This window comes from Megachile rotundata, chromosome 1 (assembly GCF_050947335.1).
Source record: "Megachile rotundata isolate GNS110a chromosome 1, iyMegRotu1, whole genome shotgun sequence".
Classification (NCBI taxonomy): Eukaryota; Metazoa; Arthropoda; class Insecta; order Hymenoptera; family Megachilidae; genus Megachile; species Megachile rotundata.
The window spans coordinates 25,043,291-25,068,769 of record NC_134983.1 but is presented as its reverse complement, the minus strand read 5'-3'; the positions used below and the strand labels follow the sequence as shown (position 1 = coordinate 25,068,769).

Below are 25,479 nucleotides of genomic sequence, written 5' to 3'. Positions count from 1 at the left end.
GTGGAAACACCAAAGGTTTAGTTGAACTCTACCCTACAAAATTTTGAGGGTAGCGTTCAGTTGAGGTTCGGTGGAAACGACAAGAGTCGAGTTCGTGTTGCCAACATAACAAATCCAAATTGCATTGTGTATCACGTGCTGTATTAATCGGTGTAGAAGAGGTTACTATTACTTTTTGTCGGTGATCTTGTAATCTGAGAAATAATTTTTGTATGTTATTTTGATATTCTAAAATTAATATTGCTCAGCTTTACATGTCAGAATATGGTAGTTGACTTTGTGCAGTTGGTAATGTTCAACCCAACTCCAACCCCAACGTAACTCTGATCCCATGGAAACAGGCAGGGCAACTTAACTCTAACCCGACTCTAACCCGACTCTGACCCGATTTGGACCCTCGATGGAAACGTAGCCAATGAGAGACGTCGAGGTGCCGTACACATTAGAACATTTGCCCCGTTCACATCGAGGCTTATACCTATTCACATTGGTGCCTTCACTCGTTCGCATTTATGCTTATACCCGTTCACATTGGTGCTTTTACCTATTCACATTGATGCTTCTACCAGTTCACAGTAATGCATATGCTCGTTCACATTGATGCGTATTTCTTTCATTGTTTTCTTTGCTTTTTAGAACATTTCTCTTTGCTTTTTACAGGCGTTTACAGATTTTCTTTGCATTTTAGCGGCGGTTACAGATTTTCTTTGCTTTTTACAGGTTTTTTCGAGTTTTCTATCCAGTTTTTATTAAACAACGAAATGCGCGAAAAAAGAGAGAAATCCAAGAAAACTATGATAGGAATTGGTTATGCGCTATTATAACGGCACGAACAGGTAAATTATAACGGAACGAACTGGTAAATTATAACGAAGGCGAACAGGTAAATTATAACGGAACGAACAGGCGGTGATGAACCTTTTCGAGGTTGGCACTGCTGCCTTAATACTTCATGACCATCTTGATTCTACCTACGCTATGGCTATTTCGTGTTGGCACTATTGCGTTCCTTTACATTTTCAAGTTGGCAATCTTACACCGCGACCCATCTAGCTTTAATATAATCTATGACCGTTTGCAAAGTTGGCAAAACTAACCGATGAAGAAAGAGATGCGCTTATAAACTGTCATCATCCTTTCGGATTCAACAAATTACTGGATTTTTCGACAGTCATCGCTTTTTCAGATATTTCTTCGGCATGGATTATAAAGACGAAACCTTTGGAGTTTCTTATTTCAAAGCAGGTGCGTATGTTATTACATGTATAACGGATTGTCCAAGCAAATTGTAATATACCATTACGATATTAATCGTATTTTACACATTGACAGTATGGGCTAGTATCGCGTCCGTTGGATGGTATATTGTTGCGATATTCGTTTGCTGTTGGTACGCGTCTCCTTATATTCAGGAAAAGTATAGAAAATGGAAATTGAGAATAGACGAGAGAGATTATGCTGCTAAATATCATAAAAGTAAGTATTACGGAAAAACCGATCGTTCCAGAAAAAGTATGCTAATTTCCTTTCTTCGTAGATCCGGATCTCTTGCAAGAAAGATTATCCGCTTTGGAGGCATCCCGGCAACGAATGCAAGAAAAGTATTACGAGAAATGCGTGCTAGCGCGACAAGAAGAAAAAGAGGTTAGGTCAGGTTATGTTTGTTCAGTCTTTTTAAGCGTCGATCGGTTGATCGAATATGCTAGAATATCTGCATACAGGATACGTTCGATAAGTAAATAACGCTTCGTTCGACGTTAGAAGGAAATCAAGAGAGAAGCAGCGAGATTGATAGACAACGCGTTCGCTGGTCAAAGGCTAGGGAACTCTTCTCGCGATGAATCTACGTTCGTTCAGAAGAATAAGAAATCTTTGAAAGGAGGTAAAATTGCGATTCGCCGACAAATCGATCGTTACCTTCCTTTTATTCTCATTTTTTTTATTTCGTTTTGCAGATTACAATCCGTTAATGGGCGACAATTCTAGGGGATACCGACCTCCGAAGCGCACCTGTTGCGGAAAAGGTGGTTGCGGATAACGTTATCGTATTAGATGTAAGCCAGTTTCTTCTCGATTCCATATTTCTTCTTTTTCTTCCTTTCCTTCGGTTTCTCGGCCACACGATATTTAAAAAAAAAAAAAAAAAACAAAGACTGTAAATAATTGTCAAATCGTTATTTTACCTTCTAATAAAATGTCATGATTACACACGTGCGTATTATACGTTTATAGGAAAAAAAAGAAGGTGGTTCCTTCGGGTACTAAAAAAGCTACAGATTTTAACGTCCTTTTCGTTTATTCCTTTTATTAATAACCGTTACTCGCATATTATGTAACGTTTTCGTATATCGTTTTCATATATGGTATACGTATTACTTGACAATATTACTTTATTTATCTACAATTGTGCGCGCATCTTCGCCTGTATACGTACTCTATTATAAACCAATTTTTTTCAAGGTCGGTTCGTCCCCGTTTTCGAATAATACGACAACCGTTTGTGCTTGTCTCGTAATAAATAAGTTATTGCCTATGAAAACGCTTACGGACGAGCGATTCGCGTCTTTTCTTTAAATGCGTTTTATTATTTACAAAATGTAAACGAGATTAAGCTAAATCACTTTCTCAGCCTTAGAATTTCGATTTAGACTTAAAAAGATACGTCTTTCGGATCCGAACAAATTAATGATATGACGTCGACGCACGCTCGCGCGACTGTAAAATATTCTAAAATCGGTAAGATGTTCGAACATCTCGCGGTACGTGATTACTGCGATAACAGCGATTGGCAGCGATCACGAAATCACTTAGGAAAGCTTCGTTGAATCTCCTTGTTCCTCCTTTGAAACAAAGTTCATCGAAGAAATTTTATTCTACGAACACGAGTCAGTCTGAATCGCGTTTAATTTCCTTCTTTCGCGAACGGAAGAATAACGTTTCTCGTTGGCCGATTCCGTGCTCCGTTTCTCGACAGGCGGTCTCGAACGGACGTACGTACTGCGAAAGCGAGAACAAGCGGATGAGCGATTTAGGTAGAAACCGATTGAAATTACGGACGACGTTCACGGGGGGTACGACAGAAGGAATGTTAATGATAATGATAATGGTAATGTTGATGCTGATGGCGATCGTGAATGCGACGACGGTGCGAGATAGCGACGGTAATCGTAACGACGACGCTCGGCGATGCTAACGAATGAGAGATTGAGCGCGAGGTTCTAGTCGAGATAAAGAACATGAAGTGAAGAAAAAAAAAAATAAGAGAGAAGTGAAAACATGAATATGGGAAAGAAATTGTACAAGCTAGACGCGTACGCGATATATTTTATTTTCGTTCGAATCGACCAGGTTTTACGCGTCGTTATGATACAAACAGTACGAACCATCGTAACAATCGTGCAAATCTGAGAAACTATAAAAATAATATTACTTTTTTCTTTTTCTCGCAAATTGATAGGATGGTTCAACGTACAAGCGAAAGACCGTGTTCTCGTATCTCTGGTAACACCGAATGTTACCAAAGTATCGCGAGATTACGCTCTCGAACCAACTATTTTTTTTTTTCCGATAGGTACCTACGTATGCGTATTGTAAGTATGAGTAACTACCATCGATCGTTTCTTCGTGTCGCGTAGGATAGTAAAATCTCGAGTGCTAATTTATGTACAAATTTCGACGTTCTTCTTTCTACCGAAGAACAATGGATACGTGGATACATGCCAGTCGTTTTAACCGAGTTCGTCGCGGACTCGGCGTACGAACCTACGCGAGAATAATTCGAGGATATCGTACCGCGTTACGGCGAATACTTAAAATATACACTTCTAAGTGGCCGCTATGCATCCCGATTCGAGTTTCGATCTAAAACGGTCTACTGGAAACGAACCCTTCTTTTTCTTCGGGTTAGTCGATTATACTTTTCTTCGTTACTCGACATTCTGGATGGATTATACTCGTATCTATACATAGTATACGGATTAAACTCGCGCAATTAATTTATATTACAAATTGCTCCTCCGTACACACACCTATACATCCCCTTACGCGAGTAATATTACAGAATTGATAGAATCCGAGGCAGTGTTTACAAGGTTATTTTCTCCACGATCGGAGTAATCTCAACGAACAACTATAGCGCGCTTTCGATTTTACCGAGATAACGCGTCAGATTTTTCTTCCTTCTGTTTCTTCACCCTCGCACTCTTAACCGTTAAATTAATTACAAGAGACTTGAGCGATTATGATACAGCGTCGCGTGTTACGATCACTCGATCGTTAACGACGTTTCATCGATATCTCTCTATGTATTTTGTGACTCGGTCAATTTTTTTCGCCTGTTCGAAAAAACACACCGGCAATCGAGATGAAACGATTCCAACATTTTTCTTTCGATCGTTGCGATTCCCTGTGAACGAATCAACGAAAAAATATACGAATCGATTGTCGGTTACGACTACGCGTACAAAATTCTTCGATATGATGACGATACTTGTCGCGTTACAGTCGTTAGTGAATCGTTAAAAACTACGATACGCGTTTTACAATTTTTTTTTCTTTCTTTTCAAAAAATCCCGCGACGATCGCATCGTGAACATTGCTCGCGACGCTCGAGAAATTTAGGAACGTTGGCCATCGATAAAGTCGACAGGATCGCGCCAATGTTTCTACCGCGATGTTAAGATCGCTAGAAAATAAATGCAATGTCGAGTACGAGTCGAAGCCCGCGACGCGTTCACGACGTACATATATTATGTCTCTTGTTTCCTGCGATTTCCCCCGTTCATTGTTCATCGTTCCTCGTTCATTGTCGATTTCCTCGACCGACGAGGCAGCTGAACTATTGAGCAAACAACGAAACATCCGATAACGGGAAGAATCGCGCAGACTGAGCGACTTTAAACGATTATCCAGAGTATCCAAAGGATGCAGCGTTAGAACAAAGAAACTACATTGGTTAAAGATAAGTGGAAGAAAGGAAAGATCGGTAAGGGAGTGAAAAGAACGGTGAAATTTATAGGAGATACAAGCGATTACGGATACCTCGAGGGTACAACACCGATAGTTCGCACGGATGGCTTGGTATTTCTGCGACACACGACTTCTTGGTTCGTTGCGATCGAAGTAAAAATATTTTCGAGGTCACCAGTTGTTGTTGTTTATCGACGATAATTCGCTTTCGCGAACGAAAACACTAGCCATCGCGAAGATCGACCGATCGATTACACTCTGCAGGAGCATTCGAATTGCCACCGGTGCTACCGCTGCTTACGAAAATGTTGTTCAGCTTGTTGTATCTTTGACTTCCAGAACTGCCGACCGTGTTCGAAGTCGAGGAACTGTGCTGAGGATGGCTGGCGATTCTTGAAAAGCTAGGCACTTTATCTGAATGAAAAATAAAGAAAAATCAATATACGTGTATACCTTAGAAACGGTCGAAATGACGAATTTAAAAGTATTTAAAAGAGAAAAGTACTGACTCTGTGAATAGTATAAAACGTAGCAACGAACTTTCTCGTTTGTGGAATACGAATCGTTAATTTATCTTTATTAAATATTTCGCGAAGAATCGTTCGAAAGGAAAAGATTAAAGCGTTGTTTACCTTTCGCGCGATTATGCCTCGATCTTTCTTGCGAGCTGACGCTTCCGGATTGCCTCGAAGGAATACACGAGTAGTTACTCTCGCCGCTGCTGTAAGACGGCGAGCAGGTTCTGGCGTTTCTTCTTCGAGGACTTCTTCCGCTTCTACTGCGAGAAATGGTTTTACCGTGAAGACAATTCGTCGACGATGAAACGAATTGATCGTCGTATTCCAGAGCATTTCCGTAAAGACAACTCGATTCGGAACAGGAGCAACAAACGTCCGAGTGAGCGTTCGAATCGCAAGATTTTCTATCCCATTCGTCGTTTTCCGGCTGATAAAGGTTGTCCGTAGGATAAGGATCTTGATCGTTTCGTCGGTAGATTTCCTCGTTGGCGATCGACTGTTCCGATCGGGAATCGGCTCGGTTCACGCGACTATACGCTGAATCGTAATCGTCCAACGGCGAACCGTTACGCTGACCGTACAACAGAGAACCGCTCTCGTATTCGTGTTCTTGATTGTTGCTTTTGTACTCGTAACGATCGAAAGTTTGCGGAAAGACGGGTAATGCCGACGTATTCGTTTGCGGGGGTAAACTCGTGTACCTGCCGCCTTGTTGATGGTGAACGTTACTCCTTTGAATCGACCCGTCGAACGATTGTGACTGTTGACTCGAACCGTTCCAAATTGCACCGGAATTTTCTAAATCGTTTGTTACTCTGATCGGTGGACTCGGCGGACTTTGAGACGTCCTCGACGCGGGTCCGGATCCACAGCCACCACCGGACCCTGAACCTGATCCGGAGCCTGAACCCGAACCCGAACCGGATCCAGAATTCGAATTCGAATTTAAACTTAAACCTAATCCTAACGCTAACCCCGAACCGGTCATCAGGTCTAAATCGTTTTGTCTTTCGATACTTCTTTTTCCTAGGTGCGGACTAAATGCGGCCTGATGCGGTTGTTGTTGCGACTGTTGCTGTTGGTGCTGGTAATGATGTTGATGCTGATATTGGTGCGGCATCTGATGCATTTGATGATGATGATGATGATATTGATATTGATGTTGAGGTTGTTGTTGTTGCTGTTGTTGTTGTTGCTGTTGTTGTTGCTGTTGTTGCTGCTGCTGTTGCTGCTGCTGTTGTTGTTGTTGTTGATGCGAAAGCGACAACGAATGAGAATGAGCCCTAGCAGAACCGAGGGATCCTTCGAAAGAAGGTGGATGATCCGGAGGAGGTGGTAACATGTCGCACCAATTCAAAGGTTGACTTTCGTTCGGCAACGGCATTCTGTAGTGATGAGTTCTCCTCTGCGTTTCCGTATTATCGTCCCCGTTATAAACGCTACTGGCGTTGTCGCTACTCGGCGATACGGTCGATTTATTTCGATCTAAATTCGAATCTAGACTCGAGTAGTCCGGCTTGAGACAGGAATCGCTCGAATTGGATTTTCGCCCGGTGGTTTCTATCGAGTCGGGGCTACGAGTTGGCATGCAAAGCGTGGTCGTTGCGTACGGCTCCGGTGGAGCCTGTAATTGCTTTCTGGCGTTATAAAATGTTGTCAAGTTAACTTCGGCGTATTCCGAACCGGTCATTCCGACGATTCCGGGTGGTAAACCGATCTGATTCTGATTGTTCAGAAGTTTCGTCTCGCAGTCTTTGTCGGTAGAGGAGGGTGGTTGGAGGGTATTGCTCGGTCTCCATCCACGTTCTAGCCAGAGAGTATCCTTGTTTAGTTGACAAATATCGTTGGCTGTGCCCACGGGAACGTTCAAATGTCCCAGTTGTTTGCTCATCGTTTGTCTTCGACGAACGTACAGAGCTCCCAATAACGCGGCGATTACCGTCAATACAACGGTTATCATTAATATCAAAAACCAAGTTTCGTTGACGACGGAAGCGCTTCTGTGACTCGGATCTGTACGCGGTGGCAGTTGCGTCAATTGTCCTGGATCCATATTGAGCACGATCGGATTGGAAAATGGTCCGAGACCGACGCGAGTTAAGCCGGCAACGCGCGCCGAGTAAAGACCACCCGTTGTCAAGCTGTTAATGATCGCCGAAGTAGTCGACGCGTTCAAAAACATTTGACCTAGAATTTTATTGCTACTGTTGCTCTTTATTTGAATCTGAAACATAGAACGTGAACGAATAAGGGAAAAGGACGAAAGAAACGATCGATCGTCAACGACATGCATGATTATTGACAGGGCGAGTACCTTGTATCCTATCAATTGACCGTTCTGGGTATTTTTAGGCGGTGGAGACCAACGAACGAACGCCGACGTGACATTTATCATGCCAACGTGAACGTTTTCGGGCGCACCGGAAGGAACATCCTCCAAGGTAGTTGCTAATTTCACGTTACTCGGTCTACCTTCGATGGTTTTGTAAAAAGGAACTAGAAAAAACTCGTAACGCGTGTACTTGCTCAGGTTAGTTAAAACGTAGCTGGTTGCGCCGGCATTCAATACGGTGACCATTCGATATTCTGGTTTCTCGGAAAGTTGCCGGTATCTTATGTACAAACCTTCGACCAAGTCGGCAGCCCCGAGAATCTGCAACATCGACGAAGAGAATTAACGTTTAAAATGAGACGATCTTAGAATGCTGCGCGTATGCGATATCGAAACGATCGTACTCACGTCCCAAATGATTTTAACGCTGGTACTGCTCAACGGTTGAACCTCTTTCAAATAAAGAATATCGCTATTCAATCGATCCCTCGCACGAATTAGTTCGGTTTGCGGGATCGCGCGTTGATCGAGATTGGTGGTACGCGCAACGTCCGATAATGGACCAGGGAGCGAAAGACCTTGGTCGTTTCGAGCACGAACGAGAAACACGTAGCTGCTATCGGGTTTCAAATTGGTTACCTGAAAAGAGGAAAGGAGACGATGGACGTTTACCTTTGTTCAGCTATTTCGAATCGAGCATCGTGAAAAAACGCAAGATTACCGTGTAGATATCGTCGGTGATCCCTGTCGCGGCCACGATCCAGCCAGTCTTCGGATTGGTAGCGAAATATTCGACGGTATAGTCGATTATCTTGCTGGATCCGTCATGACCTGGACTCCAGGTAAGCGTAACCGCGTTGCTAGTGGTGTTGACTATTCTCGGCTTGCTCGGCGCGGCGGGAAGCGTAGAGGGATCCGGTAAAACCGCATCAACGCCGGCGCCGACGATACCCGTTGTTTCCTGATCGCTTACCGCCGTGCTAACCGTTAAACTGGCCGTCCACGACGCGTTCCCAGACTCGGAGGATGCCACGCAACTGTACGTTCCAGTGTCGCTCGATCGTAGGTTCTTTATCGTGAGGGTTCCGTTACTCGTTAACGTTAGCCTATCGTCGGTATCGGTTCGAAGCAGTTCACCGTCCTTGTACCATCGAATCCGTGGATTAGGTCTACCGAATGCACGGCACGGCATCGAAATTTCACCGTTTGGCGGTACCGTCCGATTCGATGCACCGATCTCGATTATAGGCGGCGGAGCTTCCTCGACGGACGTCACCTGTGACAAAGTAACGAGCATAGATGTAGCATTTTTCGCCGCGACGCGCGTACATCTTTGAAATTACGGACGCATGGTCGTACGGTAAAACGGTCGAATACCTGCAGAAAAACCGTTGCGGTGCTCGCACCGGCTTGACTGATCGCGCTGCAAACATAGTGTCCTTCGTCTTTTCCAAGGACTCCGCGTATACGCAAACTTCCATCGTTCGCGACTTCGTAACGTCCCTGATACTGGTTCCCAGGGAACATCAGTTCCTGAGAACCTTCGCGGGTCCAAAATATTGAAGGCTCTGGAGCACCGCGTGCCGCGCACGAGAACGAAACGTTAGATCCGACGCTGACGATTTCGTCTTTCGGGAAACTGGAGAATACTGGTCTCGCTGTGAATCGAACGAAAACCAGCGTTACTGGAATAATAGGAAAAGAAAGAAAACGGAAACACGGCGTACGATATGTACTCACAGTATACTGTAAGGGTCGCGCTAGCCGATATCGCACCGACACCATTTTCGGCGTCGCAGATGTACGTTCCTTGATCTTGCGGTGTGACCCTGTCGATTCGCAAACTCTTGTCGTCGAGAATATGCGCTCGGCCGATCGGCATTTTCCCGTCGCTTCGACGCCAAAGAATTTCGGGCGGAGGATCTCCGCCTACTCGGCAGGCAAATTCAGCCGTTTGATCCGCCAGGATCGTTTGATTCGTCGGTGTCGACGAGAAGAATGGCTTCACTAACAGGAAAAGAAGAGCCAACGAAAGAGATAAAAGTAAAATATTGTACCGTCCAAATATCGAAAAAACTTAAGGTTCATCGAAAATATTCTTACCGTGAACCGTCAACGTGGCTATCGTCGATTCTTTCACGCCCACCATGTTCTCGGCCACGCATTGATACTTTCCTTGATCCGTTTGCCTCACGTCCGAGATCATTAAATTTCCTCCGTCCACCAAAGTGATGCTGTAACGAAAGAGACGATTTTCGATGAATGACGTAGAGAATGGCCGAGAAATCGTTGATCATAGAAAATAGAGAGAAGGAAAATGGAGAAAGAAATTTCAACGATTAATAAAATAAGATCAAAGTACCGTTTAGTAGTGTCCAAGTCTATCACGTGACCGTTCTTCTTCCAGTGCAACGTTGGTTCCGGATGCCCTCGGGGTGGTCCACACTCCAGCAAAGCGGTTTCTCCGGCCGCCACTCTAGTGTTTTGCGGTTCCGCGCGGAATTCGTCTCTCAACACTGAAACGACGGGAAACTTGGTTAGAGACGATTAAACGATTTCTCTCGACGATTCCGGGCATGACTTCCGTTATCGAGTGAAACAGATCGATTCGTACGGAGAACGAACAGCGTGTTTCGTGGAAGACCATCAGCGAACCATCTTTGATAATAAACGAACATTCGCTTATTCGGAATCGAAAGAGAAGGAATAATTAAGGTTAATTGGATGAGGTACTATATGTACATATACATATAAGACGAAACATCGAAATGACGAGACGCGAAACCGATGATTCTAGTTCTTCCATATCCACCGCTTCGATAAGTTGGAAGCTTCGCGTCGCGTCGCGTCGAAACGATGAGTCACGTAGTACGGACGCACGTAAGTAAGCAAGTACGTGGTCGGTGTATCTCGGCCATGTCGTTCCGCTCTGTTTGCTCATCGTTAGCGCCATCGAAACGATCCTGCGCTTACCGGTATCCGCGCTACGGCGAATTTTCGTTCGTCGCTTAACGCCTTTTCCTCCGGATAAATTCTCGCCCCCCGCCGTAGGATTAGACGCAGGATTCGTAGACTCGGCAACGAAAAGCCGATGCAAGTTTTTTCCTTTCTACGAAGCGACGACTGCCGTGCCCTGAAAAACCTTGGGTCGGACGAATAGAGAAAGAGGACTCGAGCCCGCGAGAGGGAAAGGAGATGAATAGAAAAAAGGGAAACAGAGAAAGGAAAAGAAGAAAAAAGTAGTAGGGTGCCGGTAGGGAAAAACGGAGGGAAGGCGCGGAGTGGGGTAGATAGGGGCAGAGGGTGAAGCTGGTGCGTAGTCAAACAACCTCCAATTAACGGACGCTAGATCTGGAGCGAAAGAATTGGAGGGTTCTTGGATCTCCCGTCTCGCCCCTGTCGTCTTTTTTGCCATTCTCACCCCTACCGGTCATACGACCCCTCGGGCTTTTTCGCGAGCCGCAGGAACCAACTAACGAGAGAGCAGCAGCGCGCGTATGGACCAGACAAACGGCCATGGCTGTTAGATCGCGCGGGAGTAGTAGCACCATCTGCGCGAGAGGACGCGACGCGACGAGTCCTTCGAAACGTGCTAAATATGTATGTAGAATCTCTGTTCGGTTAGAGACGAGTCGTTGCGTGTACGAGCAAACGACTAGGACGCACGCGACAACTCGTGTCGATACACTTACTTCAAACGAAAGGGATGAAAAAGAGTCCCGCCTCTCTCGTAATTTCACGTCGTTTAGCGTCGTTTAGCGTCATTTACCGCGATAACCGTACACGTTCCGTTCATGTTGCCGGTACCGATTTGCTTATTGTCGCGTTTAATCGGTAACCCGCTGCGCGCGGCCCACCGCGACATGCAACGCGAGCATTCGGAATTTCGACGAGCAGATCTATTTTCCTTGCATTTTGCTTTAATCGATGTGCCATAATAGATTGTCCGCTCGTGCCGGATAACACGAGGGATAAACTTTTCGCTTGAACCTATAGTAGCCACGCTTCTTACGACGGGTAGTCGGGCAGGCCTATCGTGAAATGGCAGTACGCGAAACGCGATGGCGACGTTTCCAGACTTCGTTTAGGATATATTGGTTAATCGAAGCTCGAGCGATTTTCCATCGAAGCGGTTAGGTATCGAGAAACGTACGGATATAATGTAATATCATCGTCGAATGCACGAGGCGCATTCTCGAGGCAGAGATTTCAATACCATATCCGATATAATTAAAGCGAATATAAATAAACACAATGGTACATGGACCGGTTAGAAAGGGCGAGAGAAGCAATGGCAGTGGTAGCGGCAGTAGCAGCTACGTAGAAGGGATATTCGTTCGTTTGCTCGCTCGGTTGCTCGGTAGGTAAGAGCGCATTGAATGCAAATGGCCACAGGGCTATCTCCGTATGGGTGTACGTTAGCATGCTTCCACGTTGCACGCTCGGTTGCTCGATGCCTTGCCGAGAGTTTTAACCGAACCTCGAAAGGTGACCACCGCGACCGTATATACCGTATACGCGCGGAGCACAGCCGTATACGGCTAGTCGCGATCGCGAATCCATGCACAGGTAGGCGTAAGTAGGCGCGCGTCTACTTTGTTCGTACTTTTCCCTCGATTTCGACGAGCTGAGTTCTTACAGCCTCTTTCGAAATGCCAACTTTTACTACGAAATTTACCATTCTTTTACCGCTCTTTATTTTTTTGCCTAAAAAACTTGTCGCGTTAGTCGATCATTTTCAGCTGGCGTTCTCGCGTAAAATTGCAAACGCATAAATCGTGATCGAAGCGTTATTTTTAATGTACTTGTTCGTTCGGCGAAGGAAAGAGAGAAAGGTAAAAAGGTCATATACATAATAAGATTTTGCAGGTTCGTTAGATTTAATCGAGAGCGCGACGAGTTTATTTCCGATTGGAAGGAGAGACGTTAGACGAGGTAGGATTCGGTGGTTGTCGCGTCCAAGTGGTAGTCGGACTCGTAGTCGAAGCCGGAGCAGCAAAGTCGGTGTCGCTACGGTAGAACGCGCCGCCAGTCTGGTCCGGTATGCCCACGGATTCGATATAAATAGACACGAGAGAGCGTGCAGCGTTCGTGCCTTCCTTCTTCCATCGCGCGACTACTATTCGATAGACGACCAATCGTCGCTACTGTTGCAGGACACTCCAACTTTTCTCCTATCTTACTTTCTTTCTACCTTATCTTCTGACCAACGAAATTACGATATTTATTTTTTTTTTCTCTCTCTATGTCCTCTCTATGTCCTCTCTATGTCCTCTCTATGTCCTCTCTATGTCCTCTCTATGTCCTTTCTATGTTCTATATAGTTTCGCGCTTAATAACCTCGACGAATTTATTCGTACGTATCGGCGAATAGAAACGGTGGACAGAGGATGTATGGCCAAGGGGACGAGGTCGAGGAGAGAAACAGAGGGCAAGAGGTACATTTATACGATCGCGGATTCGATTTAACTGTCGCATTTGAATTCACGAAATCCCGTTAACACGCACACTCTGTCTTGGTAAAATATGCGTTACGTATGGTACCTAACTGGCGTACAGGATAGTACCCTAGCCGTTCGCTTAACATTTAAATTGCATTGTTTCTGTCTGGCTCGTGTCACGTCCAGCCCCTGCTTTCCTTAAACCGGACGAGCGATATAATTCACGCGGGACATCGTTCCGTTTCGCTCTTGATATTTTACCTTCGAGTATAATATCGAACCGAATTCCACCTTTCTTTCTACGAGTCGCTTGTTTCTGTTCGATCGCCCCGTACCATCTATAGCGAACGTTTCTTCCGAATACGTCTCGATCGTATTCGAAATCGCGTACAGGGAAATAAATAGTAAAGAGAGGAGGGCAGGGTGGAGTAGGATAGGGTAGGGACGAACCGATATCGTCGAAAGTGACTCGACTCTCCTCTCGATTCAGACGACGTCGCGAGGGTGTACTCGATTACTCAATTAAACCGTAGTGTCGGTAGGCGTGGCAGTTGGACGTACTCGCGCGCATATATCACGGGGAACATCGCGAACCGGCCAGAAGCAGCAGGATTCGCGTATGGATACGCGAACGAAAGAGTACCATTTCTACGCGATATTTATGCCGATGCGTAGCGAGTTGCACCTCGTACTACACGGAACCGCGAACGTCGACGAAACCGACGAGAAACCGATCGTTTGTTCTCTCGTTAAATCGACCTGTCGAAAAAGGTGAACGTCGCGTGAAAAAAGTAAACGCGATGCAAACGCGTACAACGGCTGTCCGATGTTTATCGTAGCTCGTAGATCGCATCTCGCGATAAACGTTCGTATGCGCTGCAATCGTCGGACCGTGCCTCGCAAACTTAGCTGTCCACGCCGGAAATACCTACTACGCCATCGGGACTGAATGGAGTCGTTGTTTCGATAGCGTTTACTCTGCGTCGGATGAAACTCGAACGGATCTACGAGAAGGAGCAAGGACTCGAAAGAAAGAACTTTTAACCGATCTGCTCTCGGCTTTCGGTAACCGGTCGATTAACGTCGACTACGTTATTTACGAATCGAGCAGATACGTAAATAGAAACTCGTGAACCGTTTAGAAACATCTGTCAACTTTCTCGAGCATATAAAATAGATTCGTGCGAGAATATCTGTATTTTAAATGGTCGATGCCGATACCGGTTACGTTCACCGGACGATTTCACGATTTCTTGAATCGGTACGATTTAAATGGTTGGGTTAGATTTCGCTAAAACGGACAACGCGAAACACCGATTGTTCTTTCTGTTTCAGACGATTTCTCGTCTTTCACGAAAATTCTACGTTCTCGTTTCGCACTGCGATGTACACAGAAATTATTCTAACGAGAGACCTTAGAATAAGTTCTGTCGCGATTCGTGAATATCGCTTTCGAGCGTGCGAAGAGCGTGCGGAAGAATGGGAACGGAAGTCGGGCCACGACGAGGGCATACCGAAAGAAAGAAGAAAATGTGGTAAAAGGGAAAAGAACGAGAGGAGGAGAATTCCCATTATCGAACGTAATGCTATACCATCGCTGTAATCGTTGCATCGCGAACCGTAATTAGACGACAAGACGCTCGCGACTTACCTACAATGGAAAAATGTGTTTACGACTTTGAAAATATATCGGTCGGAAAGAAGTCGCGTAGCATAAATTGGCCACCGGACAACGAACGACGTTCTTAATTTTCCTCCGGTGGAGGAAACAAAGGAGGATAATAGCGATATCGATGCAGAAACTCGAATTTCTAATGTAATCTCGAAACTCGTATCGTACTATAACCGATACGCGTCGAGAAGAGATTCCGAGTCGGTTGTTCCAGGGCCACCTTTGGTCGATTCGAACCGGTCGAAAACGCGAGTTACCAAACGAAGACACGAGTATTCGTCTATTTGACAAGTTTGCAAAGTCCGAATAACCGGAAACGTTTATCGTGTTGGCGCTCGGTATCAACGAATCCGTCGATATAGAGCGGCCTCCTCCTCCATTGGGATTAAAAGCTGTAACACCCTTCTCCTCTCGACCCGACTCCCAGAACCCCGCGCGTCGCTCTTTCTTTCTCTCTCTTTCTCTGACCCTTCCTACTCTCTAATTCCCTTCTCTTTCTCTTCCTCTTTCTCCTTCTCGTTCCCATTCCCGTTCCCGTTCCCTTTCTACGCGTCTCTTACTCCCGTTGCTCGCCTAACCCTCCGGCTCTCATTTTCTTCTTCTCTGTTCCCCTAAAAGCCACACGAACGAAGTAACCCTGGCACGTCACAACGGCACAACGGTACTATGCCGTCCGGCTAATCGATACGCGGTGGATGGAGCGAACGAGGGACCCGAACAGGGACCTCGGATGGGGAAAGAGGGTTGAAAGCAAACGATGGATAGGTGTTATTTCGTCGAGGCGAGAATCGAAGAAAAGAGAGGAGCAGGGTAAAATCGGTATTCCGACAACTGGAATCGTTTCGAATCGCTGGAAATCGCTCGATCGATCGAATGCTCTTTGAAACGCGGCCACGCATCTCGGCGAGGTAGCGGCCAAGCTATCGGAATCGTTTAAAGTTTTAAGCTCGTTCAGCCTCGGTTTCGTTAGCGGACGAGTGCAAAAGCTGTTTTTCTTATCGGATGCGAATCGGGTATAGATAGGTAGCGCATCGATAACGAATCGAAGTACAACGAGTCGATTTAGTTGATACTATTTTTAATCGCGAACAACGTCTCCAACCTAACGGTCTACCGTGGTAACCGTGCGAAAACCCTCGCCTTTTCTCCTACTTGTCCTCTTTCTTCTCTTCGCGCGATCTTTTCTTCGTCTTTCTCGTTTTTTCATTCTCGACGAGTTTATTTCGGTGCAAGTCGACCGAACACGGCGTGCTCGTAGCACAAAGCCTTATTCATAGTCGTCGGCCATAACCGTCGTTTGCGCCTACCCGGCATCGCTATCGCCATCTTTGCCGTCGAATATCACGATGGGATCAGGGAACGCTACCGAATCGCTAGCATTTCTTCGACGGAGCATCGTCGAGCGTAGACGTCGCGTCGAAATATCGGAGAATCGTCCTCGGAGATACACGGATGCGCGATCGGACACGCGAAAAATTGATACTACGTACCAACCTATATCGCGCGTCGCGTCGATACGCGTAACCATGATAGGGGAAACCCGGTTAACGATATCGTCGAGCGTAAAGGTTCGATGGCGAAACGCGATATCGTTATCGTTTGAAAATTTCTCGAATTCGAGCCGACGCACCGACACCGAGAACACCGCTAAAAACTATATCGCCGTCGTAGTAGGCGTCGTTATCGTGGGTAGGCGTCGTAAGAAAAAAAAATCGAATGATCGGCGTTCGTCGATAAGACTTTGTCGCGACGTCCAACGTCGAAGGTAAAGGACGTTACGGCGACTATTCGCGTTACCACTCATGGAAAACTATGCTACGTCGAACGGTGCAACGCACGGCTCCACGTTGGTCGAGCATACGCTCCGCGTAGATACGGCTCCGTATCGATTTCTATTCTCCTTCTCTTTTCTCCCTCGCCTCCCCCTTCTCTGCTCTCCGTTCTCGCTCTTTCTCGGCGCGCACACACGCGAAACATGCGCGAGGGGTAGTTCGTTTCCCTTCACCCTCGCCAGCCGCTGCTTAACCGGGCTCGAGCTCGGCTGCTTGCCCGCCCGCGACCGCACGCGCGCGCGCCCCTACACACGATCGCGATAATACGTCATAGAGAAGGAACCTTCTTCGCTCTTCTTTTCTTGTCGTTTTCTTTTTGTTTCCCCGATTTACTATTAATTCTCCTTCGAACGGTCCAGAACGGTTTCCCGCTGATTATACTCGAATTCTCCTTTGCTCGATCCGTGCATACGTTTAACGAAATGTTTCATCGTAAAAAGGATTATAGATCTCGTATCGAACGGTACGGTAGTTTTCGATGTTTCGAACATCTTACTGGATAATAATGTGATCATTAATCAGATCGTTAATATATAACTGTTCGATAGCTGCGTCGTCGTGTACATTCTTCCCACAGAACGTACTCTTATTCTTTTCAAGTTTTTATCGCGTATCTCGATGATGCGAGCTAGAACGACGCGACGGAAAATTGTTGTGTCGTATCAGGCTCGGCTTCGTTTTCTCGAAGATCATCGGTTCGTCGCGTATTTCTGACGCTTTTATAAAATCGGTTGTCCGAGACGATGAAATTTCGCGCGATAACGCGCATCGGTTTCCCCGATTAAACGTACTTATCGGAAGGTACACGCGTTCGTATCGCAATCGTTTCCGCGAACGTGTACGTAACGAAGATAAGGAGAAAAAAGTGAAAGCGACGACGAACCGTTTAGGAAATTTCGCTTCGATCGAACTTTGGTAAATTAAATCGTTTCTGATTCATCCAAAGAATTTATTGAATTTGCAGGGAACGCGAGTACCGACGATTTGGCAATTGGAGCGTATCGGTAAGGAGACGGGTGTATTCGACGTACACAGTTGTCGTCTTCTCTCTCTTCGAACTACCCTTCCCCTTCTTCTGGAATATCGATCGACCTTAAACAAACTCTGCTCCGTTCTTCGTTTGTCCGAACACGACCGGCCTCGCGTTCCTTCGTTGTTACGCGCGAATCGATATTAGCTCGATTTTTTGAAAAATCGTTGCATCGTGTTTCCCCGCGAGCAAACCGCGCCAAAATGCTGCGATTTTCGCTCGAATCGTCGATGAGTCGAAGAAAGTATTAGAGCGAGGTGAACGAGCGTATTTCGCAAATTTCTCTATTCGCGACGTCGCATCGATCGATACGCTCGGGGGAACAAATAAATATCGATACGCGTGTAAATTGATATTTGAAAGGTGACGGGGGCGCGGAACGCGCGTTCTTCGAGGGAAACCGAGTTGAAAAAGAAAATGTAGAAAATAAGAAAAAGCGTTACCTGCGACGGTCAGGGTAGCGTTTCGACTCGGAACGGAGCCAGCTTCGTTTCTTGCGACGCACCAGTAAACTCCGCCATCTTGCTCCTTTTTCCCGTGCATTACCCTTAAGAAGAAAAGGGATCCCGTAGGCAGCAGAACGCGATGAGATTTCGCATCTCCCGGTGACGTTTGTACCAGCTCACCGTCCTTGTACCACTCGATCACCGGCGGAGGTTTACCCTCTGCCTTGCAATTCAGCGTTACCGGTTCGTTCTTCGCTACGATAATGTCCGAAGGATGTTCCGTTATACGCGGTGATCTCAACTGCCCTGAAACAGTCATTACAAACACCTTGTATCGAACAACACGGAATAGAGAAAGGAATTGGACTCGTTTAAATTTACCGAATGAGACGTTCCCCGATCGAACATTTTACGTCTCGACGCGCATCGGTTAGCGCGATCGATCGAGTAAGCTTTCGGATCGTTGCATCGCGTTTCGATCATTACGCGATAGATGCGAATCTCTGCTCGTGTTACCAGTTACCGCTTTCGAAATTCGGCCTGGAACTGAGCTATTCCAGATACGTATCTCGATATCGCTCGATGGATCCCGAAATATTCTTGGAACGCACGGATACGACGCATAGACCGCGAGTAACCCGGGATCGCTTCGCGCAGTTCGCGAATCCCAGTCTAGCAAAGTTATCCGAGAAACGTATCGCATCCGCGACAACGTTTACTCGAGTTCCGACTAGACGCTACAATCCCCTTTTTCGATTGCACTCTATAAGTATAACTCGACGAGGAAAACACTGTTCGTTACCGCCGCCGCGCGCGCCAAGCGGAACTAACAATAGATACGATCCGATTCGCGGGCAGAAATTACTTTGGACAAGAAAGGAATCGCGAACTCGCTCGTGAACGCTTTATTAGGCACCGTTTCCGAATGCCAAGAAATTCGGAGGTAACCCACGATCGCTCGAATATTCGCCGAGAAAAACGAGTGATAAAAGGTTCCTTTGTTTCGAGCGAAAAAGAATAAAAGAGAAGAAAAACCGTTGACTTTCGCGTTCGCCAAAAGTAACGATATATAGTTATTTCGAATGATCCGAAAATCTCTTGTTATTTATTTAATTTAGCTTTTTTTATAGCCACGTACTAAATATCTTTGGTTTGATGCGCACGCGCGTACATATACCGTATAGAGACGGGAGTAGTATACGTATTACACGTAGGCTCGTAGGTGCGCGCGCGCGCGCCCGCGATCCTACGTTTTTCTTTTGTCCTCTCGCCTCAGCACTCGGAAACAATAGACATTGTGGCTAAATTAAAATCGCCTCCGGAGTTTTCATATTTCGCCGTTGAACAGAGTCGTGAGCACGCGCGAACAAACTCGCGGTTCTTGCGCTTCGTAGGCCCGAGGCATCTCGTTTCATTTCGGTTCTAACCTTCTCCGAATCAAGCTATCTCGGCAACCTGCCTCTCGCCAACCGACCGTCACTCTTCTATCCGCTTCCTTTTCTATACCCTCGTCGTGTCCGTTTCTTCGCTCTTCGTTCCATTTTATTCGGCTGGTTTACCCCTTTTTTTATTCCTCCTCTACTTTCGATTTCGTTCTATTTCTCGGTAATTATCTCGGTAATTATCCCGGTTTACTTTGATTTCTAACAGCGGCACCCATCCATCCACCTATCTGTCTATCTATCGTCGATATTCTATTCTCGAGTTGTCCGATTACGAGGACATTCGCGAGTTTAATAGCTCGTAGCAGCCTAGAAATAGCTGTATCGATTCGAAGAACGTTCAAGTAAACGCTTCCGATATAACTGTTCGGTACTACTATTACCTTGTCGCTGATCCTTATTCAAAACTTTGAATACTTCGTACCCTAAATTATTTGAATAGGACACGAAAGATGAGCGCTGAACGGGATCGAACTCGATTCGATTCGATCAGAGAGGCAACGTTGCTACGTGCACGAAATTTACCGTCCATACGTTCCTCGATTAATTTCGTCGTCCCACTAGGAAAATATGCCGGGATCGAAATAACAAGAAGAAAGGAAGGAACAGAATGGTCCGATAGGCGATCGTTTGGCTCGTGACTTGGCGGCTGCAACGCGAGTATTGATTTGCCGCTGTTGCTTCGCCTCTGTTAGTTTTACCGGTTTCGCCGGCTTCGTTGGCTCCTACCAGCTGTGCCACCGCCGAATCTTGCCCTTTTCTTTTTTCCTTCTTTCGCCTCTTCCATAAATCCCTTATCGGTTCCCCTTTTCCTCTCGTTTCATCTTACTTCTTGCTCGTACGTTCGCTTTCTTTTAAACCGTTCCTCCCTCCGCTACTTTTTCACCTGGCGATTTTCCTTATTTCGTCGATCCGTTTATCCGCGTTCACCCTCGCCCGATCAAATGGTTAATGATTCACAGAAATATACTATTTTAGTGCAAATATAATATTTTCACGAGAAAAGCGAACGGTTCGTTTCTTTTCGAAAGAGTCTTTTCGAGAGAGTAGACGAAACTCGCCGGAGTCGGAGACGACCGAAATGGACAAAGACCGAAGGATCGAAGGTACTTGAAAATCTCCCAAATACGAAGTAACATTTGGCGAGCATCCAAAACTATACCGTGAATGGAAAGGACGAAGAACGATAGAAGAAGGTTACTGTATTCGAAATTATCCTTATTGTTTGAAAATAATCGTAACGTAACTCGTCGAGTCTATAGGCGTACGTATAAGGTATAAAGTATAAGTAAGCTGGCGAGCCTAGGAGAGAAGAAGGAATAAGGGCAGAAAAAGAAAAACTGTTTCATTACATTCGATCCCCAAGAAGGATATTCTTGTAAGAGGGGAAGGTAGAAGACGAAACGGGAATAACCATTGAATTCCTTGAGACGCGAGGGAAACCTAAGACTCGAAGAACCCTCCGAGAGGGTTCGACCGACACACCCTGCTTCCTTCGAGTCTTTCGGAGTTTATCCGTCCAAGTCCGAACTCTCGTGAAACTCGTGAAACTCGTGAAACTCGTGAAACGGGAAACAAGGAAAAAATGCCAGCTACGTTACGCGTCCGAGAAAAATCAACGATCCGCTTCTATTTTTTTCGTCCTCGCGTTACGGTCTCGGTACATTGCTAGTACATTTTCTAAATAATCGTTTACATTCGGAATATCCGAAAAACGCATCCCTACGCGATAATAAACTACTGCGCATAATAAACTTTACGGCAAAGTAAAGTTTATACCGCTTAAATAAAGACTAGTATGTAAGCGATTATGTTTACAAAGTCGGTAATACTAAAACGACTTTTAGTCGACATACTAAAAGAGCATGAAGTAGCACGTATTGTCCCACTGAGGAAGAGAAACATTCGTCGAGACGTACGTGTCCCAGCCGGTACCATGATTGAAAAGGTTACGAAGCGAATGGCGTTTTCCTATTTTTCCTCGCTTTTAAGGAATAGCCTTACAAAGGGAGATACGATCGATATCGCGAACGTTCAAAACAAATATCGAAACGCGTTCGAATCTTTTCTGTATACCGCTTTTCGTAACGAAAACTACTTATTTCGATGTAGTAGCTAACACGCAGACAATTTTCAATTTATCCATGTGCGCACTCGCTCTACGAACATAATTTGTAGTCAAGAATAGAAACGATAGAAAAATGAATACGTTTCACGCGTACCATCGTTAAAATGATATCGTTAAAAATCTATGTTATCGACGAAACTGTTAATATCCACACCCATACGTGACTACATTCGTTTTCTTTTCTCCTTCCCTCTGGTGTATACCCTCCGGTGTGTATATCCGTCGTGTCGCTGCAATTTACAAACGATTCCGAGATACTTATTTTAGATATTATAGATAGTTATTTTTATGCGAGATTAATACGGTTATTACTCTTTCGGTTAAACCGAAATTCTATGCTAAAATCAATTTACTCGCGTTTTTTTTTTTCCGACCGCTGTGTGTACCTTATTCCAATGAGATACGAACAATTTACTTTCGTGCTTCCGTTTAAACACAACGATTAGTATAATAAAGGAAAGCGGTGTAGTAGCGCTGCCAGTACAACCGGAGGGATCACTTTTTAAATTCTGATTTACTTTCTTGTTATGTACTTCGTACACTTGTTTTTGTACGACAATTACGGGTACACAACATCGAGTTCATTCGCGAGCACCTGAAAAATTGCTTACTCGTTATTTTTTCGTCATTGTACGATTAAGCGAACGATCAAGCGTTCCATTGTTGGTGCACGGTATGGAAACAACCACGATCGAATAAATACGTAAGTTTATCGTTCGTTAACCAGGTAAAAGTTTCGATAACTTTTATGCGAGCCGATACGCAGGACGAGCGACGCGCGACGAATATAATTCGATCGAAGAACAATTATAAGAAACACGTGTATCGTGTATCGTGTATCGTCTATCGTCTATCGTGTATCATGTATCGCGTATACGTATGGAAGATTCATCGGTAGACTCGTTGCATCGCCTCGTTGCACGGCATCGCGCATAACCTAATAGTTTCGTTTAACATCGGCTAAACTCGGCCATCTTCGTAAGACTTTCCATCCACAAAAATAGACCAACCAGCATCTATCGTTCTAGCGTATCTTTTTGCTAGGATACGATCAACGTGAAATTTCTCCGGAGGCGATCGATCGTTCGCGAATTCCAAACTTATCTTTTGGTCGCTTCGCGCTTTTTTCTATCGATCTTCGAACAGTATGTAATTTTGTCCGCTGTATCTGTCTCTGAAACTCTGAAAATCGACCACCAAACAAACAAAGAACAAACGATTTCTGTCATCGTGAAATCCTTGTTGCGATCATTCCCGTTACGTTTCGCTCGAACAATAAAAACACGCGTTAATTTTTTCTACGTGTTCAATTGTTTAGTTCGTGCATTTTGCACATACTATAAACGTAATTTTATTTTTTATACAGTTTTCTCGGGAAACTAAGTGATTTCGATCTAATTTCGTCGAGACGCTTTGTTGGTGTCAGTAACGAACAATTAGCTATTCAGCAGATGCTTTCGTTCGCGAATCAAGTCCAAGCTTTAAAGAATAACAAACAACATCGCCTCCGTGAGTTCTTATTACGAATTATTACGAATTATTACGAATTATTACGAATTATTACGAATTATTGATTGTAGGTGAACGTAGACGATGTTCGAAAGTAATAGTTTTTTTAAGGTACGTAGACAACTCGTTTAGCGCGCAGTCCGAATTCTGCTCCTTTTCTTCTTTTTTTCAATCAGGCTGATTCAACGAATCGAGCTCGCGAACAAAACATTTATCTCGAAGAAACTTTACCATTTCTGTCAGTTTCTTCTCTCGTTCGTTATCTCGTGTCTGTTAACGAGACGTCGTAAAAGAAGGAATATCTCTGGTTGAACTCGTTTTCAGTAAACTTCGAACGCGCGTATAGATACATGTACATTGATCGGTTGCACGAGTACAGATCGAATCGAGCAGAACTTTTCGAAATGAAATTCCTCTATCGGATACGTGTACAGGGGGTAATCGATCGATTCGCGAATACGTTCCAAGATTTACGAGCTCCGGCGACGAGCTACTTTTCTACATGCCACGAAAGCGGTATAGAAACGCTAAAAGTAGGGAAAACGGAAAACGGAGGAAAACACGTTGTACGTATAAGGTAGAGATGTATCGCGTTCGGTATTCGAATAACGAAGAATCTCGGGAAACAACGAGATTCGAAAGGAAAAAGAAAATCCATCGACTTACCGTGAACCATGAGGGCGAGAACTGCTGTCGCGAACAAGTTCCTTAGCCACCCGTTGCGCATTTTTCTTCCCGATACCGAAAGATGCTAGTAGTTTGTTGATGTCACTCGCGAATCATCGGAGAGGTTGTTCGATCGTCGGCGCGTCCGAGGTCGGTGCGTTAAAGCGTACCGTTCAAATTACGGAACAATTAAAACCGATGGGCCAAATATGGATAAAGAAAATGAAAGATACACGAGAAACGCACGCGCTCGACGTAGACGAGGTTAAATCGGTAAGAACGAGCGCGAGCACGAGCACGAGCACGAGCACGAGAACGAGCACGAGCACGAGCACCACTCGCGAGAAGAATCTCCTTTCGGTTTTGGAGCACGGAACAGCTTTCCAGGCGAGAGGCGTATCTTTCTTCGGGATGACACTCGCGCGCGCCTCATTTCCATGCCATTACACGTTACCACAAAATACGCGTACGTATGTACGTACGTACGTACGAGGAACAAACACCCACACCTACAAACGCGTCATACCCGATACCCACCCACGCGCATTAAACACCTACGCATCTACGTGTACGTACGCGAGAATACATACACGTCTATACGTATACGTGTACGCATAGGTTACGTATAGGTATGCGCGTCGCGTATCGCGTATGCGCCCAAGTACATTCGCATAAAGTAACGTAGCGTTAAAGCAATGACCGTCGGTCAATCACCACCGATCCCATCCTTATCGAATAAAGCTGACGCTTCCATTCGTACGACGAACTTCTGACATCGTCCAACATCGCTCACGCACGCGCGCGCGCGCGCATCCACACGCAGGAGCACATACACGTATTAAAAATATAACGTTCGTACAGGGTAGAAAGGAGAACACACGCGTACGCGTAAGTCACGTAGAAAGAAAACAGAAGCTTGGACGATGCTTGCCGGTTATTCAGCCTCCCTCCGCGACGCTTTCGTTCTTCTTCTCGTTTCTGTTTTCCTTCGAAAAACGGCCAACTATTCCAACGTTTTCATCGATCCAAGTCGCGCGTCCTCTTCACTGCCAACGCGTTTCGTATCAGATATCCATTTGCGAGATCTTCCGTTGCTCCTTTGCTCCTTTGCTCCTCGGACTCGTCTATATTCAGACGATCGGGTTTGCTTTTTCCGAGAATGCCGTTCATTCCAAAATCGATCCTTTCGATTCGTTTTGTTTGGTAACTGTCAAACTATGCTCCGTTTTTTCGTGCTCCGATCGACCAATATTTCCACCCTTCACGGTATCCGCCATTTTCCACTAAGAATTAAGTCGATTCTCGAATATACAACGATTATGCGCGCGAGCGCGCACGCGTGTGCGTTCGTGTGCGCGCGATTCAATAGAGAAAATGAAACGGTTCGCGAATGGCCGTTCCCCGACTCACGATCCGTTCACCGCGACGATCGAGTCACGACTGAGGATGCAGAAATTCTTTTGGAACACCACGCGACTCTTCGGCCATGTTCGAC

At 45.5% G+C, this 25,479-nt stretch overlaps 2 protein-coding genes across 3 annotated transcripts; one reads left to right on the top strand and one right to left on the bottom strand.

The window, feature by feature from the left end:
- Positions 1–1,071: 1,071 nt before the first annotated feature.
- Positions 1,072–9,097, top strand: LOC100880405 (uncharacterized). 2 transcript variants are annotated; one of them, XM_012298689.2, is made up of 5 exons: positions 1,072–1,245; positions 1,333–1,476; positions 1,538–1,644; positions 1,765–1,882; positions 1,956–9,097. In XM_012298689.2, the coding sequence occupies exons 1-5, from the start codon at positions 1,200–1,202 to the stop codon at positions 2,036–2,038; spliced, it is 498 nt and encodes a 165-aa protein (XP_012154079.2). In that variant the 5' UTR covers positions 1,072–1,199; the 3' UTR covers positions 2,039–9,097. The 2 variants fall into 2 exon arrangements, with proteins under 2 accessions (XP_012154079.2, XP_003700464.2); XM_003700416.3 differs by having other exon boundaries at positions 1,076–1,245; positions 1,762–1,882.
- LOC100880026 (roundabout homolog 2) lies at positions 2,286–25,420 on the bottom strand. Its single transcript, XM_076531317.1, has 11 exons — positions 23,985–25,420; positions 18,237–18,545; positions 10,181–10,334; positions 9,922–10,052; positions 9,559–9,825; positions 9,196–9,476; positions 8,540–9,094; positions 8,227–8,457; positions 7,801–8,139; positions 5,601–7,710; positions 2,286–5,382 (listed from the first exon to the last, which is right to left on the bottom strand). The coding sequence occupies exons 1-11, from the start codon at positions 24,043–24,045 to the stop codon at positions 5,192–5,194; spliced, it is 4,629 nt and encodes a 1,542-aa protein (XP_076387432.1). The 5' UTR covers positions 24,046–25,420; the 3' UTR covers positions 2,286–5,191.
- Positions 25,421–25,479: the final 59 nt, after the last annotated feature.